Source organism: Dama dama, chromosome 18 (assembly GCF_033118175.1).
Source record: "Dama dama isolate Ldn47 chromosome 18, ASM3311817v1, whole genome shotgun sequence".
Lineage (NCBI taxonomy): Eukaryota > Metazoa > Chordata > Mammalia > Artiodactyla > Cervidae > Dama > Dama dama.
This window is the reverse complement of record NC_083698.1, coordinates 89,074,830-89,099,172: the sequence shown is the minus strand read 5'-3', so window position 1 is coordinate 89,099,172 and position 24,343 is coordinate 89,074,830. Positions and strand designations below refer to the sequence as shown.

Below are 24,343 nucleotides of genomic sequence, written 5' to 3'. Positions count from 1 at the left end.
GGGCTGGCGGGAGGGGGGCGCTGATAGAGGAGAGAAGAGGAACAGCAGCAGATAGGAAGGAAGGTGAATGCAGGAGCAGGCCCTGTTCGATGTGAGAAGTGGCTGGAAATGAGCCTTGTCTGGGTCTGAGTGAGGCCCAGGGCACTGGCAGCTGGGGCTCTTCCTACAGGCGAATGGTCCCTTCCCTTCCCTGCCCGTCTGGTTCTCCTCAGCTCACCCATCTCAGTTCAGATGGCTCCAGTGCTCACCAGCATCGCCAACGGATCTTCCCAGATGTAGGACTTAAAGTGAAGAATTCCGAGCCCAGGGTCTTGGTTTCGGTGAGCACCAGATCCTTGTCTGGAGCCTAGATGATAAACTACTTATTGCAGAGGACCTTTGAGCAGATAAAATGAGATAACAGAACCCCTTCTGCCACATCACTCTGTCCGGATGGCACCTTATCACACTGGGCTGCCACGGTCTGTTCACACAAAAACATCTCCTTGTCTCATCCTGTTTCTTGGGCAACTGCTATGCTTCATTCACCTGGCACGTGGCAAGCAATCACTAAAGTAAAACTGATGCCTGGGGCCAGAGCTGGTCTACAGGTGGGTTTTGTTTTGCCGGCAGAGTATGTGAAAGACTTTTGATTTGTTGTTGAAATCAGGAAATTCATGCACAAATCTGGACTCCTCAGTTTCTCTGGAAAATTTAAGAGATAGGACTGCAGGGCCCATGTTCCTCCTGCTTGGAGACAGTCAGAGGAGAGGCCACTCCTTTTAGAGATGCTCTCCACTGTGCCTGTCTCCATCACTCCTTCCCCTCTCACAACGGAACGGCTTCCGCTTTACTCAGATTCCACCTGCCGGGGCCCTGGAGGCAGCTGAGTCAGCAGCTCCTGCTGGTGAGTTGGGCAGTAATGGAAGTGAAGTTCTCTATCAGCCCCACCAAAGAGGGCTTCAACACATGCTTGTTGAACAGGCAGCAACTGGGTCTTGCCAGGCGAACAGAATTACTGTGCCTATGGAGAGACACCATCCCCACAGAGGTACTCTAGACAACCAGCTGTTGCAGGGGTGCCTGATGGCAATGATGTCTGCTTGCTCTGGCTGCCACCAATCCTTTCTCTGCCTCACTCTCTCTGGGGACAATAGATGATGATGTGCCACTTGGGCAAGAAGAAGGGAGAAGGGTGGCACTGGCTTTATTGGGCCACTCTCAGCAAGGAAAACATCTCTGACCTCCCGCATTCAACTATTGTAATCATTATTACCAGGAAACAGACCCAAACACCCAACAAAAGGAAAGAAAGGGGTGATGGAGGGGGCAAGGAGAGCATCATTTTGAGCTGAGGAAAGCAGCGGGCACAAGTGTGGGAGTGCAAAACTACTGGGAGGTTTAGGAAGGGCCCAAAGCCGGGGGTGTGGCAGGAGGTATGGGTAGAAGAATGACAGCTGCCACATGAAGGAGTGAGCTGTGAGAGAAGCCAAGGAGGGAGGCCTTAAGGGAACAAAGGCATGGGGCCCCCGCTTCAAGAAGGAAAGTCCACTGCAATACTGAACAACACTCATGTGGGGAGGACACAGATGGACAAGTATCACCACCCACCCTGATTTTAATGTGGAATGCAATTAACCCCTAAAAAAGGAACTCCAGGGAAGAGGTTTTCAACCTATCTTTAGGATTTTTCAAACTAGACGCCCCCCCCCCCCCCCCCCCCCGCCATAACCCCTCTGGACAGCATCTTGTAAAACTGATTCAGCAGAGCTGCTCTGGTGACGGAAGACAGGCAGGAGCCACCCCCCCCTTCCACACCCGCACCCCCCTTACAGGGCTCCACAACACCCAGGAACACGGGTCAAAGATCACTGAACTTGAGTAGAAGCACCTACTCTTTTTACAAAGCAGAACAAGCCACCCCAAAAGAGAGCTCCTAAGAGGCTAAGTGCTCCTACACAGACGAACACTTTCACTTCCTGTTGCCACATCGTTAACTATTTATTGAATGAGGCAGTAATAGACAGAATGGAAAACGACACAGAATCCATGCTCTGCTACTGGGGTTCTGCTTTTCTTCTTCTTCTTGGCAATTTCTCAAACTATCAGGAGGGTATTTCACCACAAAGGAACACGGACTTTAAAGCCCCTGGACAGTTTCACAACGATGATAAAAAATAATAATTAAAAAAATAACAAATTGTAGAACTAGGACTGTTTTATGTAAATTTCCCTTCCCTCCCCCCATTACGTACAGAAAAAAAAAAAAAAAAACATACAAAGAACACTGGATAGTTTTATATAAAACAAGCAAATACAAGAATCTGAAACTTTTCTCAAAGGCTGAGCAAGACGTGAAGAATCTTTTTAATGTCGCGTTAAAAAAAAAAAAAACACATTAAATATACAGTCACACACGGGGGTGGGGGGGCCTGGGAGGAGGGAGGAAAAGTCATCCCTGTACTCAAGGAGCAGAGATTTGGCCTGTCAAAAAGTCAGGTGAATTAACCCCTGGAGACTCAGGGCTTGCTTGTGGCTGAGAAATCACAGAATTTCATTACAAAGAACACCCAGACCAATTAACAGCCATGAGAGGGAAGCTGTGGGGCCTGGGCCTAGCACGATGCACCTGGGACAGCTGCAAGGTCCCTTCTGAGATCGGGCCTGATCCAGGGGCGCAGGAGGCACCCTCAGCCCTCTTCTCTCCAGTGCCCCTCAGTCTAGTGGACAGCCTTCCTCGCGCCAGGAGCCCCTGTCAGTTCTCGTCTCCTCTGTTAAGCTACAGGAAGTCACAGGAAGGGAAAAAGTTGCTCCCACTGGTGCACCCTGGTCTTTAAAAGATTTTTCTCTCCCTCCTTCCTTTCCCCTTCCAACTCCTCCCACCCCCTCATTCTCTCCACGATGCACACACCCACAAGCACACGCAACGCGCACGCACTCCTCAAACCCTTAATACTTCTGTCACCTTCAGTTCATATACATGACCAATTCAGGACTGACCCTAAAACCAAAGCGACGGGTTAACAGTGAGATCAAGAAGGTTTCCTGGGGAGGGGAGGAGATGGGAAAGAAAGAAAACCCTCTCGACCCTGCCTGGGAGCTTTAAAGACATTTCATTTGCCTGTGGCAAGGTCAGCATCTGGGCCAGCCCGAGGAGCGTCTCAGCTGCCAGACCACGCGGCCCCTGGGTCTTGCAAGCACAGTTTCTGGACCTCACCCTAATCTGGAACCTCTGTTCTCAGGTGAGCCCAGCAGGGAGAGTTCTGGGTGGCCACCGGGAGGCAGCTTTGGTGAAGGGCATGGTCACCTCCGCCTGAGTTTGTCAGTAGCTCAACGCATGACCCTGGTATGAACAAAACCAGGTGGCTGTCTGGCCACGTACCCTACACCCACTAAACTGGGTGAATTATTTTTCCACAGCTCACCTTGATTTCATACAGATAATTCCATGCGGGTTTCTTTTTATATATATATATATATATATATATATATATATCTACACACATATATATATATACTCTATATATATATATGTAAATGTGTATATCCATATGTACACATATACATATATTCACATTCACACATACACACACGGAAGTATACACACGTTTCCGCAGAAAGAAGTCCTGCCACAATTTGGCTTTTTCGGGACCGTGAAATTGACAACGCAGTATCTTATTCCACCAATCCCAGAAAATCAAGAGTGGTGCTTTTTAAAAAATGCAATTCCAAAATCCACTGCCTTTCTTCCTTTTTAAAAAAAAGGTTAACAAAACTTTTCTTCCAAAGTCGAGAGACTTAATTCCATTTGATTGCACCTCTGCAAACGTGTAAAAAATTTTGAAGTAGACTAGAAAATGATGCCATGGTATGGCTGCATGTCACTGTTCCAACGTCACCACCTCCACAGCCTGGCCGTCCATGGTGACTGCGCTGTCCGATATCCTGGTGGTCACAGGGGCCATGGCCACCTGCACCGGCCCATTACCCTGGGCGAGGCTGGTTACCACAGTCTGGTACATGCTCACAGGGATCTGGACCAGTCCTGGGGAGACAAGGGGAGACTGTCAGTGGGGACTGCGTATAGGTTCCCAGATGCTGGCTGGACAGGGCAATCAGCTCCAGCCCTCGGGGTACCACTGTCTGCAGCCGCAGGTAACTGAATACCCACTGTCCAGGCACAAATACACCCCTTTCCCCACCCCATTTTAATACTTTAAAACAGACTATCAGGAAAGAGAATGTGGAGAAGTGGTAGAAACATGCCTCAGAACAGGGCCTCCCCAACGTGCCAAGAGATGACCCCACCTGCCTGCCTCTCTCCAACTTTAGGAGGCCTGCATAGACCCCGCAGGGATGAATTCTCCTCCCAACAAGCCTGTCTCTTCTGACTGCCCTCCTCTCTAGGAGAGGCCACCATTCATGTTCTTGGATATTCTGCTACACTGACTTCTTCAACTCTCTGCCTATGCTCAAGTTTCTCTCAGCTTGAAAAAACTTCTCCCTTAAACTTAGCCTGCCTTCTGGCCATTGTCCCTCTCCTCTGGGTCAGTTTTTTTTTTTTTCTAAAGCCTAGGTCATTAGTTTTCTGATTTTAGATTTCATAGACCAATAGAAATTTTAAATACATTCTGGGGTCAACTTAAAAAAAAAAAATCCCAAGTACCTCCTAATATCACTATTATTTCACAGTAAAAAGAAGTGTTTAGTAGAAAGAGAGGAGGAAGTGAATAATTTCAGAAAAGCGCAGTCCTTCCAAAGAAAGGAAAACTGACAATTTTATATGACATATTAAAAAAAAAAATCCAATTAAATAAGACAGAATAAATGCACATATAAAATTCTTCTTCCTCATAAAACAAAAATTATAGTGAAGGAGAAAAAAAAAAAGATATGAATCAGAGATGGCAATATACTGGGTTGGCCAAAAAGTTGATTTGGGTTTTTAAATAGCATCTTAGGGAAAACACAAACTTTTGGGCCAACCCAGTATTTCTGGGAGATGCAAAGCACACATAAAGTGGTTCTGACATTAAAGAAGAGGAAGCTGCATGTCCTGTGTCCTGGAGTTCTCAGGGCATGGAGGCTCAGCTACTGCACAATGAGAGGAAGAAGTGAAAGGTAGGAGTTAGCTGACAGTTTGTATTCAACTGACTGGACCAGTAGGTCCTACCAATCCCAACACTCAGGCCTTTGTTGACCAGACACCTGAAGTTCATCCACTGTATTGAGAAACTGACCTGGAGAAGCCCCAGAGAAGATCTATGATAGTATCTGGTGGGTGGGGAGGTGAGGGGTCGGGGGTGTGGAGACAATGAAAGATCTGGCCTGCAGTCCTAAGACTCACCACCCCAAGGCCTACAGGTCACCCAGCTTTGCCCTGCACACCCCAACAAGCTGTGTTTCAGTGTCTCACTCTTAAGGAACACAGAGGTAACAGACAACGTGGGGAGCAGAAACAAAAACAAATGGCTCTAAACTCTAATACCTTCAGAGACAGAAAAGATTTGTATCATACAAACGGATACTTTTATTAAAAAGGAATGAGAGAAAATCTGTTAAAGAAATCAGATAGATGAAATACATTCCACATAAAGATGAGAAGGTAAAGTCAAGGAAATCTTCCAGAGAGCAGAAGAGATTAAAAGATGGAAAGTAGGAGACCTTAAGAGATCCAATCTCTGATAAAAGAGCTTTCTAGAGACTAGAAAAAACAGAAGGTAGGAAATTATCAGACACATTGCAAGTAAATCTCTAGAACTGAAAACATGATTTTCAGATTGAAAAGGCCCATTAGATACCCAGCAGAACAGAAGAAAAAAGATCCAGATGCTAAGACACAGCTTCGTAAAATTTCAGAACACTAAGGATAAAGCAGAGATCCCAAAGGATTTGAGAAAGGGTAAAAAAAAAAAAAAAAGTCACATACAAAGAACTGGAAATCATTATTGGATTTCTCAAAAGCAAGCCTGGAGGCTAGACGATGATGGAGCAGTGGCTTCAAACCTCTGAGAGAAAATGCTTTCAGCCTAGAATTCTCTCTCCAGCCCATGAAATGACACCCACGCCAATTAAGTGTGGGGACAGAATAAACACCTCCTCAGACTTGTAAGGGCTGTAAAAGCCGGCTACCCGTGCACACTTTCTTTGGAAGCTCTGAAGGATGTTCCCCAAAGAAATGAGACAGGAAAACTTAAGAAATAAGTGGCTGTGGGGTCCAGGAGACAGAGAACCCACTGTAGGGAGCTTGGGGACAGCAGGAGGGCCCAGGATGGGGGCTGTGCAGTACGTCTGGGAGGAGAGGGGATGTGGCATGAGCTCATGGGATAGAGTACCTCGAGGGGTCTTCCAGAATTGGGTAGAACCGGTGATTACTCCTTAAAAAGTAGAAGAAAAAAAAAAGCAAGGATTAACCATACCCACTCGTCGTGGCAGTGAACAAGTTTTACCTTTATAAAAATTTTATGTTTATAACAATATAAACATAGAAACTGAGTTATTGAAAATTGTGATGATGTCTCAACTCAAGAAACAATATGACTATTATTCAGAATAATACACATACATACCAGAAAAAAGAACATGGAGTGTTGCCTCTGGGGTACATATATATATACATATATATATATTTTTTAAAGGCCTTTTAGTTCTTTTTGTCATTTAAAACTATGTATCACTTTTATGAAAATCAAACTTAATTGTAAAAAGGGATGTTTTACCAGAATATTTCCTAATGCAAAAAAAAAAAAAAATCAAACATAAAATAACATGTCAATTTTACAATGTTAAATTGTATCTAATTGTTTTCCAGGGCTAACTGTTGACAGTTTGGAAATAAGTATTTGTTGATGCTTCCCTGGTGGCTCAGACGGTAAAGAATCTTCCTTCAATGCGGAAGACCTGGGTTTGATCCTTGGGTTGGGAAGATCCCCTGGAGAACGGAATGGCTACCCACTCCAGTATTCTTGCCTGGAGAATCCCACGGACAGAGGAGCCTGGAGGGCTACAGTCCATGGGGTCACAGAGAGTTGGACACGACTGAGTGACAAACACAACACAACACCATAACATTTAATGATGCAACCTGAAATGAGGCTAAATGTTCTGTTTTGTCGACGTTTTGGGATTCCAGGCTTACCCTGCTATGTGTTAATGAGAATGGAACGCATGGCCCACAGTCCTCACACTTGAGATGCTGGGGCCTGAAAGGGGAAGGAGAGGGCCAGCCCATACATCGGCCTCAGAAGACTGTAGGGTTCAATGTTTTTCATCTAGACCTTTGCAAACGGCTTTCATATGTCTCTAGTCAATTCCTCTTTCCATTCACTCCTTTCTGCCGCCCAAGTTATCTTTCTATAACACGTCATTCCCCAAGCTCAAACTTTTCAAATTCCCTGATGCTAGTTAAAAAGTTCCCAAAGCCTACAGTAAAAATTCAAATGTTGGGCCTGGCATTCAGGACTCTTGTGATTTGTCCAGCTTTACTTCCCTCACTCCCTGTGTTCTGGGCATCACCCTGGACTATTCTTAATTCTCCAACACATTGGTAACCTTCCTTTCTCTGGACCTTTGCTCAAGCTGTTTGCTACCTGGAATTCCCTTACTGCCCACGCCTTCCCCTTTAAAACCCTCCTCTTGGAAAAATAAATAAATAAATAAAACCCTCCTTTTGGAAGCCTATCCCAGCTCTAGTCAATACTGACAGCAGCCTCCTTGGGCTTCTCAGTAAGCACTGGACAGCAGGGTATAATCTGGCTAGGTCCAGTTAATGCATGTAGATAGGCCTTCCCTATCTACCTAGATTGAGCCCTAGATAGAGGGCTCCTTCAAGGTCAGGCCTGGCTCTGGTTCATGTTCAGTATGAGGTACAAGGTATGCCAAATACGGGCATCAGCACAGCCTCAAGGGCAGCAGGTCAAGGGATTTTATTGCGGGCCCTAACCAACGTGTGGCTGGGCTCTAGTCCCTGGTATCTAGACTTCAGGCATGGGCCTGAGTATATGTGAATATGTGAAGACCAAGACCCCCTTCCATCATCCTAGTGGATCTTCATCATCACTTTCATTCTCTCTTCTGGTCAAAACAGACAAAGTTAATGAAGTAATGTTTTTTTGCCAAACGCCCTGTGGCAAAACCAGGACACCTCCAAAGAACCCACATGCGAGCAAACAGCAGCCAAAACCAGAAGCAAAGATCAGTCTTCTTTTACTGTTCTTGCTTCTGAGACTGATTCAGTTCCAAAAGCTCTAGGCTGGGAGAACAAGTTACAAACTTTACAAACACACTGAATACTATGAGTGGGACCTTTTTCCTGACTATAAGCAACTGTCCTGGGTCAGTGCTGGGGTGGAGAGAAACTGGATGAATTGTTAGAATTAAATCTCTTTCTTACTGGTTTACGATATGTTTGGGTTACGTATAATGTGGGTCCATGTCCCACACTGTTGTTGAAACACTTTTTAATATCATGGAAGATTTGCCCTAAAATAAAATGGAAAAAGGTTCAAATGCAGAAATTCAAACTGGCTGACACGGCCATAACCGGAATAATCTTTTGAATACAAACTGATTTTGTTCTTCTCTTTTACAATTCTTTACTGGTTTCCAATGGCTTGTAGAATATAAAGTCCAAATCCCTTTGCAGGTATTTCAGCCCTTCACGTCAGCCCCTGTTGCTCAGTTAGTTCAGCCTAGTGATATGTGAATCCCCACCCACTGTACATTCCAGGCAGGTGAACTACTTGCATGAGGCTCTTTCCACACCTGCCTCCATGGGGTGCACACATTCTGACTTCTGCCTGGAATGACTGTCCTTGGCTTGTTCCTTGAATGGGCTTCTAGTCTTCCTTCAGCTGTCAGCTGCAGTCTCTTCTCCTGTCTGAGCTCCTCTTCTCCCAAGGGCCCACAGCACTTTGCACTGGTCTCCATGGAGGAGGCGATGGTCATATACTTTTTCACTGGTTACTTGTCTTATCCCCAAGGAAACTGTAAATTCCTTAAGGGAGAGATAGAATCTCTATATTTGAGTCCCTAGCAATGAGCAGGTGTTTTCTATACAGTTTTCTACACAGTTGAATGAAACCTGCCTTCTGAGATTGCACAGGTGTCTACCTACCCCCCCACCCCCAGGACAGGAATGATTGACATGGGTGAGGCTTCAGGTGATTAGGAAGTTTCAGAATGGGAGCTCTCAGTCCAGAAAAAGCAATACAGAAATGACTACATTCAAAGCTCATCCAAATAAAACCATTTTAAAAGATTTCATTTTCGGTACTTCACAGTTTGGGAAGGAGTAAATTTGGCCTTTACAACTGGGTGATAAGATGACTCCCACACAAAGCCATCTCGAGAGTGAATGACTAGTGACAGCGACTTCATATCTAAAAAGCTTCTTGGAGAAATCCCACATACAGGGTATTTCATAACCTCAAATGCCTTGAAATCCAAGCCCGTTATTCTCTACGCACAGTTTCAGTCTACCTCTACCTTAAACAAGTGCATTACCATCCCATTGTGAGGATTTTAGAATCTCTCACACACACAGCCATTTTGACATGAGATTAGATTAAATCGTCTCAGTGTCTCTGACCTAGCAGCCTTTATGTCCATGGCAAGGGAAAGGGGGAGGGGGCTAGAGGCTTGGAAACCCAGCGCGCACTAAATCGGCTGGCTGCCCTTGGAAGAGAGATGATTAAATGCTGAGGTACAGTAATCAGGCCAGGATTGTCCCTGCATCTGCTCAGCCTGCCCCTGATTAGCCCTAATCTAGAAGGCGTATGTTAATCTCAGCTTGTATTCTGGGTCATTTCGATTGATTAAGCAACAGGAAGCCTTTCCCATTCTACATTAGGAACTTGAAGTTCTCCTTTTTGTTTTTTTCACAGAGACCCTGCACAACCCTCATAAGAAAGCTCTCCTGGCATTTGTACAGTGCTTTTCAAAGTCTTCTCACCCCCACTGCACAGCACTAGCTTCCTGCTGAGACTCTGGAGCAGCAGGCAGGGCAGGTATTCTTTCCTTTCACAAATGATAGGCAAGTTCTGTTGGCAGAACCATAAAAGCATACTTATAAAAACCTGGAGCTTTTAGTACCCCAATCTCTAGTACCTCATCTTTCAAAGCTGTAAGAAACCATAGAGTTCTTCTGTTTAGAAAATCTAATCCCCCCTTTTCTTTAAATTCCAAAGCATAGAGATAAAAAGTTTATTTAAACAAAACAAAACATGGACTGAGGGAGACTGAGTGACCAAGCCTGTGGTAAGGCAAGGCAGCTGGGAGTCTCTGCAGGCACCGGCAAGCCTCTACCACTGACCACTATAGCCAGCAGGGGCCTGGAAGGGAGAGGACAGTCTCTTCTGGGCTCGCTGCTGCCTCTCCTTTCAGGTTTCTTGGTAAGGTTTACAGAATTGGCAAAAACGGAAAAAGAGGTCAAAAGAGACTTGGGAACTTCAGGTCCCAGTGCAAGGATTTCCATGGCCAACAGCAGTCAGCTCCCAAATCCTGGAGGAACTGCTGACCCCAGAACAGAAAGAGGAGACCTGACTCTGCTCTGTTTTTCTACCAGTTGGGTATCATTCTTGAGCCCAAATGGTCAAATACACTCCTCCCATCTTAACAAATGGCAATTACATTCTTTCAGTTGCTCAGGCCCAAAACTTGGAAGTCAGGCCATCTCTGACTTTTCATGCAATTCATCAGCAAATTCTCTCCTTTCAAACATAAAGCCATAACACAGCCACATCAGCTGCTGCTCCCCTGGGTGAACTCCTATCCTCTCTCGCCTGGACTACATGTTAGCTTTCCTCCAGATCACCCTGCATCATCCCTGGCTGCAATGCACTCTCTGCTCCCCACACAGAAGCCAGAGGGATCTTCTAAAACTTTCACACGATGGACATGGGGACACACATTCTGAAAATTCAGATATTTGCTCTTCCTTGTTTTCTGCAAAACGGGTTCTGCAGTGGTCTGTCTCTGAACGTGTCACCAGGGGAGGCTTTGTGGTAGACCGTGGGCGCCAGCGAGAGTAACTTTGAAGGTTAGGGTCACTGCCCTGCACACTCTGGATTCATCATTCATGAGCTGATCTACTCTATTCCTGACCTCTTCTGAGGTAATGAGTTCCATCACTTATCTACCATGTGATGAATCTCTTTCTCTCACACACACGTATGCATATATCTGGAATTTATTTACTGACGGGAATTCATTTATTTATCCCAAGACTAACTTCTCTTAGCCTTTTGAGATCTGATGAATAAGTCTATACATCACAGTTAGCTAAATCTTGAGATATTGTTTGACAACAGCTAATCCAACTCCCCCCGTCTTTTTAGTGGCTCCCTACTACTGCTAAGTCACTTCAGTCGTGTCCGACTCTGTGCGACCCCATAGACGGCAGCCCACCAGGCTCCCCCGTCCCTGGGATTCTCCAGGCAAGAACACTGGAGTGGGTTGCCATTTCCAGGGAAAAATAAAGTCCAAATAGCTAATAGATGAGGGATTATGTCAGCCTTTCCCACAAATACTCTGCCTTATGCTTTCATTACAACTGTACCTGTCTCTTCAGTATACCCTAGCCACCACATGTATTTACTCAGGCAGGTCTCTCTGCCTAGAATTATTCCTGCCAACCTATGTTCTGTTCTTTCACCATCTTTCAGGGGTTCCTCCAGACAGAACAGCCCACCAGGTTCTCTCCTTCCGGGGATTTTATTGCTTTACCACTCATTTGGCACCAGATCTGTGCTAACCTGTTCCCAAATAGTTACTGTTTTTCTCTATACAAACACTGCTTACTTAGATCTTGGTAGGACAATGTTCTTGAACAGTGAGCAACTTGAACACAGTAGACGTTAATACCTGAATATGACAATTGATCACGTTCTTCATCTTTTCAGAAACTTGATTATATTCCCCTTAGCTTTGGTCTCTGTGGCCTGAAGCCTTTTACTCTGCTTTGAAATGAGTACCATTCTCCCCACAACATTCTTAAGGCCGAAGCCGAATGCTGTATGGCAGTTCAGATGCATCTGATGTGAAAGTAGAACAGGCACTTTTATTTCCATTAGCTTCCCAGTCAGAAAGAATCCTGGCTCTGCCACTTACAGGCTTATGAAGTCTCCCTTTCTTCCTACATAAAATGGTAATTACTAATATTCTCAGGGTTGTTGAGAACTAGATGTGCTGATGGGGGTAGAGTCTGGCACAGTGCCTGGCACACAGTAGGTGAACACTAAATGTCAGCTACTTTCCCAGATGACTTGGAATGAGAGGTCTGATGAAGTCTGGCTGGGGTCACAGATGTTAGACTAAAGCTCTCAGGAAGCAGAAAGGAAAGCAGAGACAGTGCAGATCTCCTTTCAGCTGCGATTTGCTCCTGCCAGGAAGCACATCATTTGCCAAAGGCCTTCAAAAATGTAAAGATTAGAGATAAGAGCCATGAAATCAGGGCAGATGGACTGGCGGGCTGCTTCCTTTCTGAAAGCAGTGATGGTCAGCACGGGCACTGGGACCGCATGATGACATATATGAAATAGCTGCCGATTCGGTACAGCAGTAAAGACACAACCCAGGCTAAACCACTCATCAATATTAAGAATGTTAACCATACGATCAGGGACAGTATGATATGATGTCACCATGATGACAAACTTCTCAACCCCAAAACTAATAGCACACGCTGGAGCCCAGCAGAGCTCAGAGTTGCAGGCCTAATCAGGGTCACCCAGAACCACAGACTGCCCTCCCCCCACCCCACGCCACGACGAGACAGAGCGGGACAGACAGCCTGAGGAAGAATGGGCCTTTCATTTGCTCTCACGATCTGGGAAACCTTTGGGAATTGTTGTTTGCTGTAACTGAACCTTTCAGCCCAAAGGCCTTCCTAGTTGGTCATGGAAATATCTTTTAGTTTGGGGGAAAAATATTGATGGTTGTGAGAGAAAAGTAGCTAAACAAATAAATTATCAAGTAAACATAACAGTTGGTGAAAGAGCAATAATTCTTAAAGCTGAAAGGAAAAATTCGCAATGTAATGCTTTCTGTGGTTTATGCATAAGAAAGTGAATGTATGTATTAGGAAAATGCTGGCTTAAATGGGGAACCTGTGACTGTGACTGGAAAGGAGAGGAATAAATAAGATAGTGAAACCACCTATTGTTATTACCAAAGTCACTTCTGCAGTTTTTAAAGAGCCATCAAAAATATCTATAAGTGTTTTTAGGGATGACAGGCAGGAGGGAAGTCCTTTAAAAAATTTTATCTTCAGGCCTGGAAAGAAGTTACATCTAAGGAACTTCTGACATCTAAGGAAAGCCACTATTTTATGAAGAAAAACAGGCATGGTGTGTCCTGGCATAGAGATGGGAGAACATGATGGAAAACCAGGTAAAGAAGCTAGTAGGCAGGCGGCAGGCAGATAACGAGGCTGAGAAACACAAACAAGGACCACATGGAAAGAGGACAGATGAGGGCAAGAAAATGAAGGTCATGAAAAGAACAATGATATCAAATGAAAAGGAGAGCCAGGTAACCCTCATAATAGTAAGACAAGGGAGAAATAGAAAAAGCATTTCTCTCTCAGTGGTTCTGTTTCTGCTATATTAGCTGCTTCTGGGACATTTAATCTTCCTTTTCCGTGTTTTTAAAGTCCATGGCTTTTGAGGGCATTTGAGGGATTTATGGATTAAAATATGTATTACATCTGGCAAGTACTGAATATTCTCATGAAGCCAATAGCAGACTCAGAGGTACCCTGGTCTAATAGGCACTTCTCAGCACCCAAGATTTCCTCTCCTCTGACTAAATAGTCTCAACCTGCTCTTGGAAAAACCACTTTCTGGAATAATTTCCACAGCAGTGGCTTTTTCTGGGTAGGACAGACTAAGGACTGGGTCCTTGGTCTTGATTTTGCAGACCACAAGAAAATTGTCTTGCCTGCATCCCACAAGCCAAACGTTGAGTGAATTCACTTTTACTTTATTAGTGAATGTATTTCAAAACATAATTTGGAGATATAATTTTACCATTCCCTTTTGAAATTACTAGAGTCCCCAGGAACACGAACGAAATCAGGGTTTTATCCTTTAGTGTTCAGAATCATTGTGGGCTACATCCTGGAGACTGAAATCCCAATATAAGACTGAACAAGCTGACTCTGATTCATGCTGTTCTGACCAAGAGGGCTTTAAACCAAAAATGGCAGGAGAGAAAGGTGTTTAAAGCTTGCAGGACATGTAGGTGCTCAGGAGGATGTCTGATCAGAGATGTATGGAGAAGGGCAGGCGCTATCTAGTAAAGTTCCAGAGATCACTGGAAGGGGATAAGGGAAACACCCCAAATCTCCAAAGTCTGTATAGCAGACAAGGTGTGAACAATACATAAAGAGTTGATATTTTTAAATATTAAATACAGCCCATCTGACAGAAACCTCAGGAGAAAGTTACCAAGCTGTTTAAGAGTTTGCAATAGTCGGGTGTAAAAATGGACCAATCAGGAGTTACCTAGAGTTAAGAATGGAGATTTATTGATTTTTCTGTTATTATTTTCAAAGTTCTTATTATAGAAAATTTCAAATAGGTACAAAAGGAGAGAGACTAGTGTAAGGACTCCTACCCCCTGTGCCTACCACCCAGCCCTTGCCTCCTCCATCTGAACAGGGGCAGACTGAGGCAAAAAAATCTGCCAAAGGTGCTCTCCTGATTTTTCAATGCTTCACTTAGCCCAATCTTACAGCATCATTTGGGGGTTTCCCTGATGGCTCAGATGGTAAAGAATCCACTTGCAATGCAGGAGACCCAGGCTTGATCCCTCGGTCAGGAAGATCCCCTGGAGAATGGAATAGCAATCCACTCCAGTACTCTTGCCTGGAGAATTCCATGGACAGAGGAGCCTGGTGGGCTACAGTCCATGAGGTTGCAAAGAGTCAGACACGACTGAGCAATTAACATACATACACGTCGTTATTTCATATAGGTTTTCTCCCAGGAGATAAAGCCACCATGTAGTAGCTACTAGAGACGGACAAATGGAAGAAACAAGCTTAAAGGTCCGCCCTTACTCCCCAGACTTGCTGAAAATGGAAGATGCCACCAGCTCAGTGCTCAACCCCCAGGAATATTGTCCATGCCCCATGTTGTACACAAAATGAACAATCCATATACACACTCTTGGCCCTCAAGTGTTCACATGCCCTCTTGTCAATGAGAAGCTCTGTTTAATGAGAAAAGAACTCTTCAGGCAAACAGTGGGGCTGTGAAAGCTGAAGGAAGGGAAGGCCAGGGAGCAGGTCAGCTGTAAGTGGACATTCCTAACATTAAAGTCTTTTCTCATAGTTGCAATTCATTTTTATTATCATCATTATTCCTGTTTTGTGAGAAGTTGGAGGGGCTGGGGAAAGGACACAAGATTCTTAGAGGAAAAATAATTTTAAGGTGAAAAGACAAAGATCATAGTCAAGAAACACTGCTGGAAGCTGATCTAAATAACCAGGCAAGTTTCCTTTTCTCCTTCCAGCAAGGCTGAAATATTGGGGTGGCCGAAAAGTTTCTTCAGGTTTTTTCCATAAGTCCAAGGCTCACTTAAGCAGTCAAGACATTTTAGGAGGTTCAGACCAACCTCTGAGACAGTCCTGTCCATGAGAACTCACTGTGAAGGTGGGCACAGTGTACTTGTGCACTGGCAGCAAGGTGGCTGAAACCTGGCTAGTGTAATTGAGGAACTGAGTCTTTAATTTTATTTGATTTTAATTAATTTCAGTTTATAAAGGGCTAGAGCAAGGCTCTAGCTTCCAGTGAGCCAACTCCACACCTTAAGCGTGCTTCAACTGCATACACACTGCAGAACATGGTAAGAGTTGCTTTTGTTTAGATGGAAACTCAATCTGAAATTGGACGCTCTGCTTTCACCTAAAATATATTTTCCTGGCATTTCCCTTATTTACATCACAGCTTTTTCCTTTACTGCCCGACCCCATCAACTTATTTTAACATATCCTACCTCCTGGGTGCCTAGGTGAGAAACTTTGCCAGCACTGGAGAGCACTGCAGTAGAGCTATACATTACAGCACTGCAAGCAGCAGGGGGAGGCTGGGTTGGGCACAGTCAGAGAGCTGCTGGCTTAGTGAGCCAATCTGATAGCAGGTCTTTGTAGTCTCGCTCAGAGCAGTGTCTCAGTTTCCATATTGAGACCCCTTCAATGATTCTCAGGTCCATTTGCTAGCTTTACAACAGAAAAGATGTTTCTATCAATTCTACTTTCGAAAACCCCATTTAGGCTCTGAAAATCTCTCAATTGGGGCCTTTCTAGTAATAAAGATTTGGTATAATTATAATGTCACAGGCAAGCATGCTGACAAAGCAAAACCAATATGTCTCCTCGCTGGGCCTTTGCTCTCAGTCTGACCAACGGGAGGAGAAAAGAGGCTTTGTCAGGAGCAGATGTACAGTGGGAGGCCCCGGGAAAGCAGATCTGCTGAATGAAGCAGGTGCCACTTAGACATTCACTTTACTGACTCCAACCACAACCTTCCTTTCATTTGATATCCTGCTCTTGGCAGGAGGATGGGGAAAGAGCATCACACAAAGAGGAAGCATGTTTATCCTGTTCAGATTACCGCTCTGCTAGGCTGCTGCTGCTAGGTTCTGCACATTTGCTCTTTATTAAGCGAATGGTCGAGCTGAGAAGTGAATCCCTGTATTTACACAGGTAACCTGAGAACCAGAGGGCCCCCAAAACATAGTGGCTGTGATGTGCAGGCTATCAGGGTTAGTAACAGTGTGCTGACGCTCCTTCAAAATCCCAATGCAAGCATAAATAAAAAGAGGAAAGTCCCCTTAACCAAGAACCTTAAAAACTTTACTCTGTGAGAATTTCTCCTGTTATGATAATCTGGTTCTTGTGTGAACAGTGATTAATCCCCCCTTTACATGCTTCATTAAAACCGCTTTTTCATCCACATATTGAATAGTAATGATTCCAATTAAACTTGTCCAATTATGGCTCTAGATTTGGTATGCAAAAAAAAAAACAAAAAAAATCCCTTTACAGAATATTACCTGCAATGACAGGCACCAAGATTCTGTCTTGGTTACAAGGAGCTGGAATCATCTAAGACCAGAATCTGTCTTTCGAATACAAAGACTCAGAAAGATCTGGGGACCTAAAGGGAAGGAGAATGAGATAACGAAACATGTAACTTGGCCTTGAGGACACTGGAGATGGGGAGGATGCCGTGGTCAGTGGTGTCTGTCTGCCAATGGCAGGTACCTTCTCGGCAATCTCTGCCCTGAAGCCCTGACCTGAGTCCTCTGCCCAGAACGTCCCTAACTTGTCAAGTTTCCCCAAGCTGAGAATACCCAACACAGACCAACCTGGCTTCACACGTGTGCCAATTCCCTCTGGGGTCCCAAGGAGCCAACTCTGAAGACATTCAGATTTCAATATGGAAAACACCTCAAAGCATCTGAAGGACCTGGCCATGGCTCAGATGAGTACTAACAATCAAGACCAATGTATAGGGGTCACTTCACTGTAAAGGCCCTATTTTTCTCTGAACGGCCTCAATTAGTAGCAATTCCTTGTGTAAAATGATGAATGCCTGAGGCCACCCCAGTTTATGACGGTGTAGAGGAGATGACATATCCCCTTTGAACTTGCAGACTCTGCAAAGAGAAAGAGGACTCTAAATACCACAATGATACTTTCTTTTTCTTTGTTTGTGCCATGTGGCTTGTGGGATTTTAGTTCCCTGACCAGGGATTGAACCCAGGCCCTTGGCAGTGAGAGCACTGAGTCCTAACCACTGGACCAGCAGGGAATTCCCCACAGTGACACTTTCAAGAGGCAGTTCTGCTCCTTCAGAATGTATCCACAGGTCAGCATCTCTGCAGGAGACAAAGGTACCAAAGAACACCAAAACTAAAAACTCCTTGAGCTGCAGAGGCAATGTCTGATGAGTGACAGAATAGACTTGGTACTTCTGGAGAACCGGGTCTCAGTTTTGTCTGCCCCAGCGTGCCTCAGGGGTGGCCACCTGCCTGTGTCTATTAGTGCCAGAGGCTTTCCGAAGCAAGGATTCTCAGTGTGAGATTCACTACCTTCTTCCAGCTCACTGTACCAGATCCTAAGAATGCATCCCAGAGGTGTTATAAGTGAACCCTCTGCAGACTAAATCCCTTCCCATTCCATGTGAGTGTTTAATAACAGTAATAGTAGTAGTAGCAAACAGTTACTGTATGCTTACAACGCCCCCCAAATCAGTGCCATCAGTGTATATCCTGGGGGATGGGAGGGGGTGGAGATCGGGGTGTCAAAAAAACTGCTACTTCCCTCTGAGAGCTATTCTGGAAGGCATTTTGGACCTCAGGAGATCATAATGAAGCAGGTGGGGAAGGAGGACAAGCCTCTATGCTACAAAAGGGCTGGATGAGTAACATACATGAGACAGAGAACTGTAACTCTCTCTGGATTCTACAATCAAGAGTGCCATTACACATCTTCATGTTCCCATTTCTCAGAAGCAGCCATGTTTCATTGTGAAATCTGGAATTCATCCAATGGTAATGGCTTCTTTCAGCCTGTAAGCGACAAGGCTCTGGATATTTCATCCTTTTAGGGGTCATGATAAATCCATTAGCATACCTGAGCTGAAGATGGCTGCAGCTGAGAAGAGGAATTTGCACTTGTGAAGCATCCAAGTAGAAATGGGCAAGTGGCCTTGGTTGTGAATAAAGGGATGAGGAAGTGAGTCTAGGTGTCGCCACTGCTTCCTGTCTCAGATTTTCCTGCTCAGGACTCTGCAGTGCACAAAAATAGGCCAGCTCTTCTTGCAACCCTCTGCCCAGCTGTTTACTGGCTGCGGATTACTGGAGTCACGTGGCAGGTTTTTTTTTTTTTTTAAGCAAAGCTTTGCTATCTCTGAGCTGAGAAGGTCACTGGGAAGGAAGGCTCATGATGCATTTCTGTTGCCTTCCCCTGTGCAGGGTGGCACCACCTGCCAGCAGACCGCAGTGCTTCTGCTGTGGCCTTCAGGGCAGCGCTGTCTGACAGAGCTCTCAGCAGTGGTGGGAACGCTTCGTATCTGTGCCCGTTAGTGGTCACTAGCTGCATGTAGTTATTTAAACTTGAACATGAATGGCAGAGATAGATCGAGTCCTAACCACTGGATTGCCAGGGAATTCCCAGGATATAACTTTAGATCTTGGGTTTTGATGCCATTTACTTGTTTGCTTCTGTTAAGACTCATCATGACACTGACTTCTAAAGTGAGCAACACATGGCTATGACCATTCCTCAAAACAAGCCTGAAAAACAGTGAGCCACACCAAGTAACAGTTCGATCAGATACATTAAAGATGATGATTTTCATCTGTTTTATACCGTCTTTATATTCTTGGTTGAGTGGACTGGCAAGATGGAGTGAAGTGGCGGGGAAGAAAGGCGCCCACAGAGGCAGCACAAAGAGTCCAGGAGATCTGGGTTTGGTTTCACCGTTTAGCAGCTGAGTGACCCTGGGCGAGTCCTAGTGTAGCTGCCTCTACAAAACAAGCTATGAGGTCTGTTCTACCCACCTTCCTGGGTGAAGGTAGGGCAATGCAGAGTACTTACTTAGTCAACTGCAAGGTGGTGGCAACAGTAGGGCTAGTAGTAGGAGTGTTGATTAAAAAAAAAAGAAGAAAAGGAAAGAATGTAGGAAGAAAAGAAAAAGATGAATGCCCTAAATAATAATGTTTAATGCACACTGTCAAAAGGTAAATAAGGAGTGAAACTGAAATAGTTATTCTCCCAGTATGACACCTACCAACATGTTTCCCAGAATGAAGATGAATCATCTTAGGAGAAAAGTTAGCTGACTTAAATGGGGAAGCCCCTCTCTGCAGACAGTGTGTTTTTCAGGGCGGCCCTTGGAGGACACTGCGCAGTGTCCCACTCTGAGCTCTGCCCTGGCTGCCACAGTTCCCCGGTGTGGCACCAGCTTCCCAGGCAGCCCCAGTTCATGGGCTCAGCCTCACCATTCTTTCTGAGCCACAGCTCAGAGCTCTCCTTATCTGTCCTAAGATGTGATCGTCCTGGGTCTCTGAGTACGTCCTACTTCCCCTCCATTTAAAGAAAGACTTGTGATTCTGAAGGGGAAAACAGCTGTATGACAGATGAATATGTACTTTTTCTCACAGAACAGGCAATGCCTTGGCTTGGTCTGACTGACACCATTCTAACCTCTTAGCTTCCCCTCAGGTCTCCCTGTCAGTGGAAAAGAGGGCCATTTACTTTACAGGATGATGGCCTGAAAACCTACAGCTCTTGCTCTCAGGGCGCTTGCAGCCTGGGGCTCTCACCTCACACACACAACCCTGGGGCTCAGGGGCTCGCTGCTTCCAGTCTAGGAGGCACTGAACTCCCCATTTTTGCATTAAAGGTACAGACAGTCTCACAGTGTCAAAGTAACAACAGTTATTTTAAAGCTATTATCACACTTTATGGTGACTGAATATGCACATTTACAGTAAAACTTCACTTAATACAATTTACTTATTTAAACTTTAAAATACTGAGGCAAATAGTGATTTAGAGCACACAAGAATAGCATATCCGCATCTTTTGGAAGCTGCAACATTGACATATTTCCTAAGTTAATTAATACTTACATCTTCACTGATTCTTCTGGGAACAAGTCCATATATTAACGGGTCCAGAGAATGAGGACCATAGGAAAAGGGAGAAGGTGAGATGTATTTTATAGTTTATCAAGATGAGCACTGACACTTTATCTCTTATTCTTAAAGATGAACTGGAACAAAAAGGACATGCTGCAAATAATAATGGATGATGGTGGTGGTGATAATACAAAAAAAGTGAAAAAAAAAGTCACCCTCTGTGATGGAAGCTGAAATGCTGCTGGAAGAGAACCGCAGCCCTGGACCAAGGAAGGTGATATAACCGATTGCAGGAGCCATTCCACAACGTCACCTTCAATTTCCTTTGCTCAAGATTATAGAAAACACTCCCATCTATTCCCATTTTTACAGTATTCAACTCTGGAGCATAAACCCTTCAACTGTGTAGGGTAAGCACTGGGACCTGTCCTACAGACAGGAAAGCTGGGTCTACTGAACAGTACTGTGTGCTCTGTACCACTTAATGTACAGCTTTTAGAGGCCCCATCTAGGCCTGAAGGTCCTCCCCACCCCCTGCCCTTCCTTTTCTTCTCCGTGCCACACCAGATATCCTATGTGACCCTAGCCACACTTTCTATGGTAGAGGTTCTTCATCTCGGTGCGGGGTGGGGAAATGGGAGCTCTCTCTGATCTACTGGCACATCTGATCAAAGCTGCAGATCCCAGAAAAATATAAAACTTCTGTGCAGAATTTTTCATGATCCACAGATCCAAGTTAAGGATGCCCCAGGGCTACAGTCCATGGGGTCGCAAAGAGTCGGACACGACTGAGCGACTTAAGGTTTGTATAATACACATAAAGCAGGTTTCTACAGAAAGTTAACACATACATGTTGCCTGCTGCAGGTCCAGCTGGGCTGATCTCTTTATAGTAAGTACAGGATGGACCTTTCAGCCATCCTGTCTCACTTGGGAGGCCTTGCTGGATAAGAATGTGTGTTCTAATCTCTCATGCAAGGATCCCACTCAAAAGTCCTGCTCCCTTTTCTGAACTCTATGTTACTTTCCTCATCCATCTACTCTTTTATCCCCCTTGCTAAAAAGGCCAATTAAAAAAAAAAGTATTCCAGTGATCATGGTTGAGATTAAATTCAACTAGGAAAACACATGCATATTTTTAAGTTTTTTAAAAGGCTAAAGAAAAACAAGGAGGTGAAAAAGTGATGACATGGTCAATGTGAAAAGGAAGATCAAGTTTTCTTCTGAAAACTTTATGTCGATGAATCTGGGGCAAGAGTCAACAGTAGCAAGGCTGTTGCCAGGGCCAGGCCAGAACAAAGAGGGGAGTGTGATACTGAAGAGAAATGAGAAGGGCTGCTCCTTTTCTGTATGTAATGTAAATGCCTTGTAACAACCAGGTTCAGTGTTCAGAAGACCAGCCCTCTAGCCCACTTCTCTTCATGTAGGGCATGGGGAAGGCAGCTGTCTCAGGCAGGACAGCATGGGCAGTGGACAGTCTCTGGGTGCTGGACAGTAGAAAAGATGTAGTTTAGGAACACTCTGGGGAATGAAAATCAAGGGCTGGAGGCAGAGCCAAAGGGAAGGCTGCGGTGAGCAGGAGGGGAAGCAGCGGGCCAGTCAACTTGCTCCAGGCAGAAATGTACACCCCCCCAAGCTCTCTCCCACATTCCCCAACCGTACCACCTCGGTCTCCGTTTCCCTGGAGACAGGTGGCGAGACTGAAAGAGCCCAGGTACATGCTAGAGGGCAGCAGGAGGGCTTGGGCAGAGGATTCTGAGGAAACAACTCTTCACCTGCGTTTACCTCCTTCTGACCATGATCTATGTCTCCCTAAACAAGCTCCCCTCATTCTAAACAGCACCCACCCAGGAATTCCTTGGTGGTCCAGTGGTTAGGACTCTGAGCATTCACTGCTGGGCCCAGGTTTGCTCCCTGGTCAGGGAGCTAAGATTCACATTCTTATATAATGCCATATACCAAAATAAATTCAAGATATTTTATAATATTTAAAATAAAAATAGAATTCATAGAACTGGCATGTAATTAGATATTGATCTGACTTGGGTGAAAGAGAAACAAGGAAATAAGAGTGAAAGTAACAGAAGTGAAATAAAAATAAACTGGGAAAGCTTGCAATACACATGATAAAGGGATTATATCTTTCTCCTACTGATTTGGAGAAACTCTTTATATACTAAAGACCTCAGTAGAAAAATGGGTGAAGAACACAAATACAAATAGACAAATACTAAAATATATATGTGTAGATAAAAACATGGGAGAAAAAAGTAAAAATATCTTTCACTAGTATTAAAAAAAGCAAATTAAATAAAATTCAACTTATTGCCTACCAAATAGGTATACATGCACAAAGTAAATTATGCTAATATCTAATGTTGGTGAGGGGTAACTAAGCAGGTTCTAAACAGTACTGTTGGAAGTATTAGGAAGGATAAGCTATGTAGAGAGCAAAGATTCATAGGTGTGGGCAAGATTTTATACCAAGATGAACACTGTTATTTATGTTGTAAAAAATTATCAATAACCTAAATTATCGACAATAGGGGACTGATTATTATGATGGATAATATGATGATATATTAGCAAGTATTAAAGTGATCTTTTCAAAAAACATTTAGCCAGATGAAAGTGGTTAAGATATTTCAAAACAAGTTATAAAACAGTACAACATGATCCTAATTAGATTAAAAAATTTTATGAATGGGGTGGGGGAGGCTATATTTTAAAAACTCAACAAAAACTAAACCAAAAACAAACCCTCAAAAAACATTCTATGTAGTGGGATCACAGATGAGCTTTATGATCAGGACCAAAACAACCCTCCCCCAAGAAAATGCTATGCTCCCCCCTTTTTTCCTGTGATAGAGAAGTGCCAACCATTTTAGAAAACACTGATCCTTTCTAAGCAACTCTGGTAAGAAGTCTGATGGACAACAGTTGAAGCAGATGATTCCCATTACCATTACTGATTAACCATGAACTTCAGTTATTTGTTGTTTTTTCCCCCATCTAGATTTTTGTCATTTTGTTGTTGTTGTTGTTGTTGAAACAGGGAGGAAGATAAAAGATCTGAAGTGGTCCTGAAGTCCATTATTAGCAAAGGGGGTTCTAGGGTACAGAGGATGGTACAGAGAAAGGAAACCAATGGGCAATTTAAAATTGTACAGCCTCTTAAGGTGTGCTGTGGAGGTCAAGCAAGGGATAACTGTGTTAAAAAGAAAGAAAAGAAGGCAAGGAAAGAACTCAACCAGAGCCCTTCCCCAGCCTTACACATTCTGAAGAGAAAGGCACCTGTGAAAACCTTTTAACTGAACCAAATCATGAAACACCATCATAAAAGACAAAAGACACATTTATAACTATTTAATATGAGAGAACACAAATGAAATAGAGTTAATGCTAGTGCTGAGTAGTCCCTTTAGTGTTGGGGTGGGACAGGGTCCAGAAAAAAGGAGAAAGCTTCAGGTACAAGGTCTTTGTCAGGTCTGCCTTGATGACTTGGAATTTAAACTTCTGCCATGCAGGTGTCATCATCCTTAACTTGAAAACCACTGACCTACACTGCCCTGGCCATCTCGCATTGGTTACTGTACTCTGTTTCATACACAGTGGTCCTCCATCCCTTGTAGTTTCATCATAGAAGATGCTGAAATTCTTGCTTCAGGCCTGAACCGGCCAATATCCACACTGTTCTTTTAAGAGTCAT

The 24,343-nt window shown here is 44.3% G+C and overlaps 1 protein-coding gene across 6 annotated transcripts in view; it reads right to left on the bottom strand.

The window, feature by feature from the left end:
- Positions 1 to 1,961: 1,961 nt before the first annotated feature.
- Positions 1,962 to 24,343, bottom strand: part of NRF1 (nuclear respiratory factor 1) — a 118,037-nt gene continuing 95,655 nt past the window's right edge. For 4 of the 6 annotated variants that reach the window (XM_061165776.1, XM_061165775.1, XM_061165777.1 and 1 more), the window contains 2 exons: positions 6,315 to 6,356; positions 1,962 to 4,024 (listed from right to left, as the gene is read on the bottom strand). In XM_061165776.1, coding sequence (XP_061021759.1) covers positions 3,861 to 4,024; positions 6,315 to 6,356 — 206 coding nt within the window. In that variant the 3' untranslated portion in view covers positions 1,962 to 3,860. Of the gene's footprint in view, positions 4,025 to 6,314; positions 6,357 to 17,037; positions 17,142 to 24,343 lie in introns of those variants that run through there. The other 2 variants (XM_061165781.1, XM_061165780.1) reach the window with 2 other exon arrangements.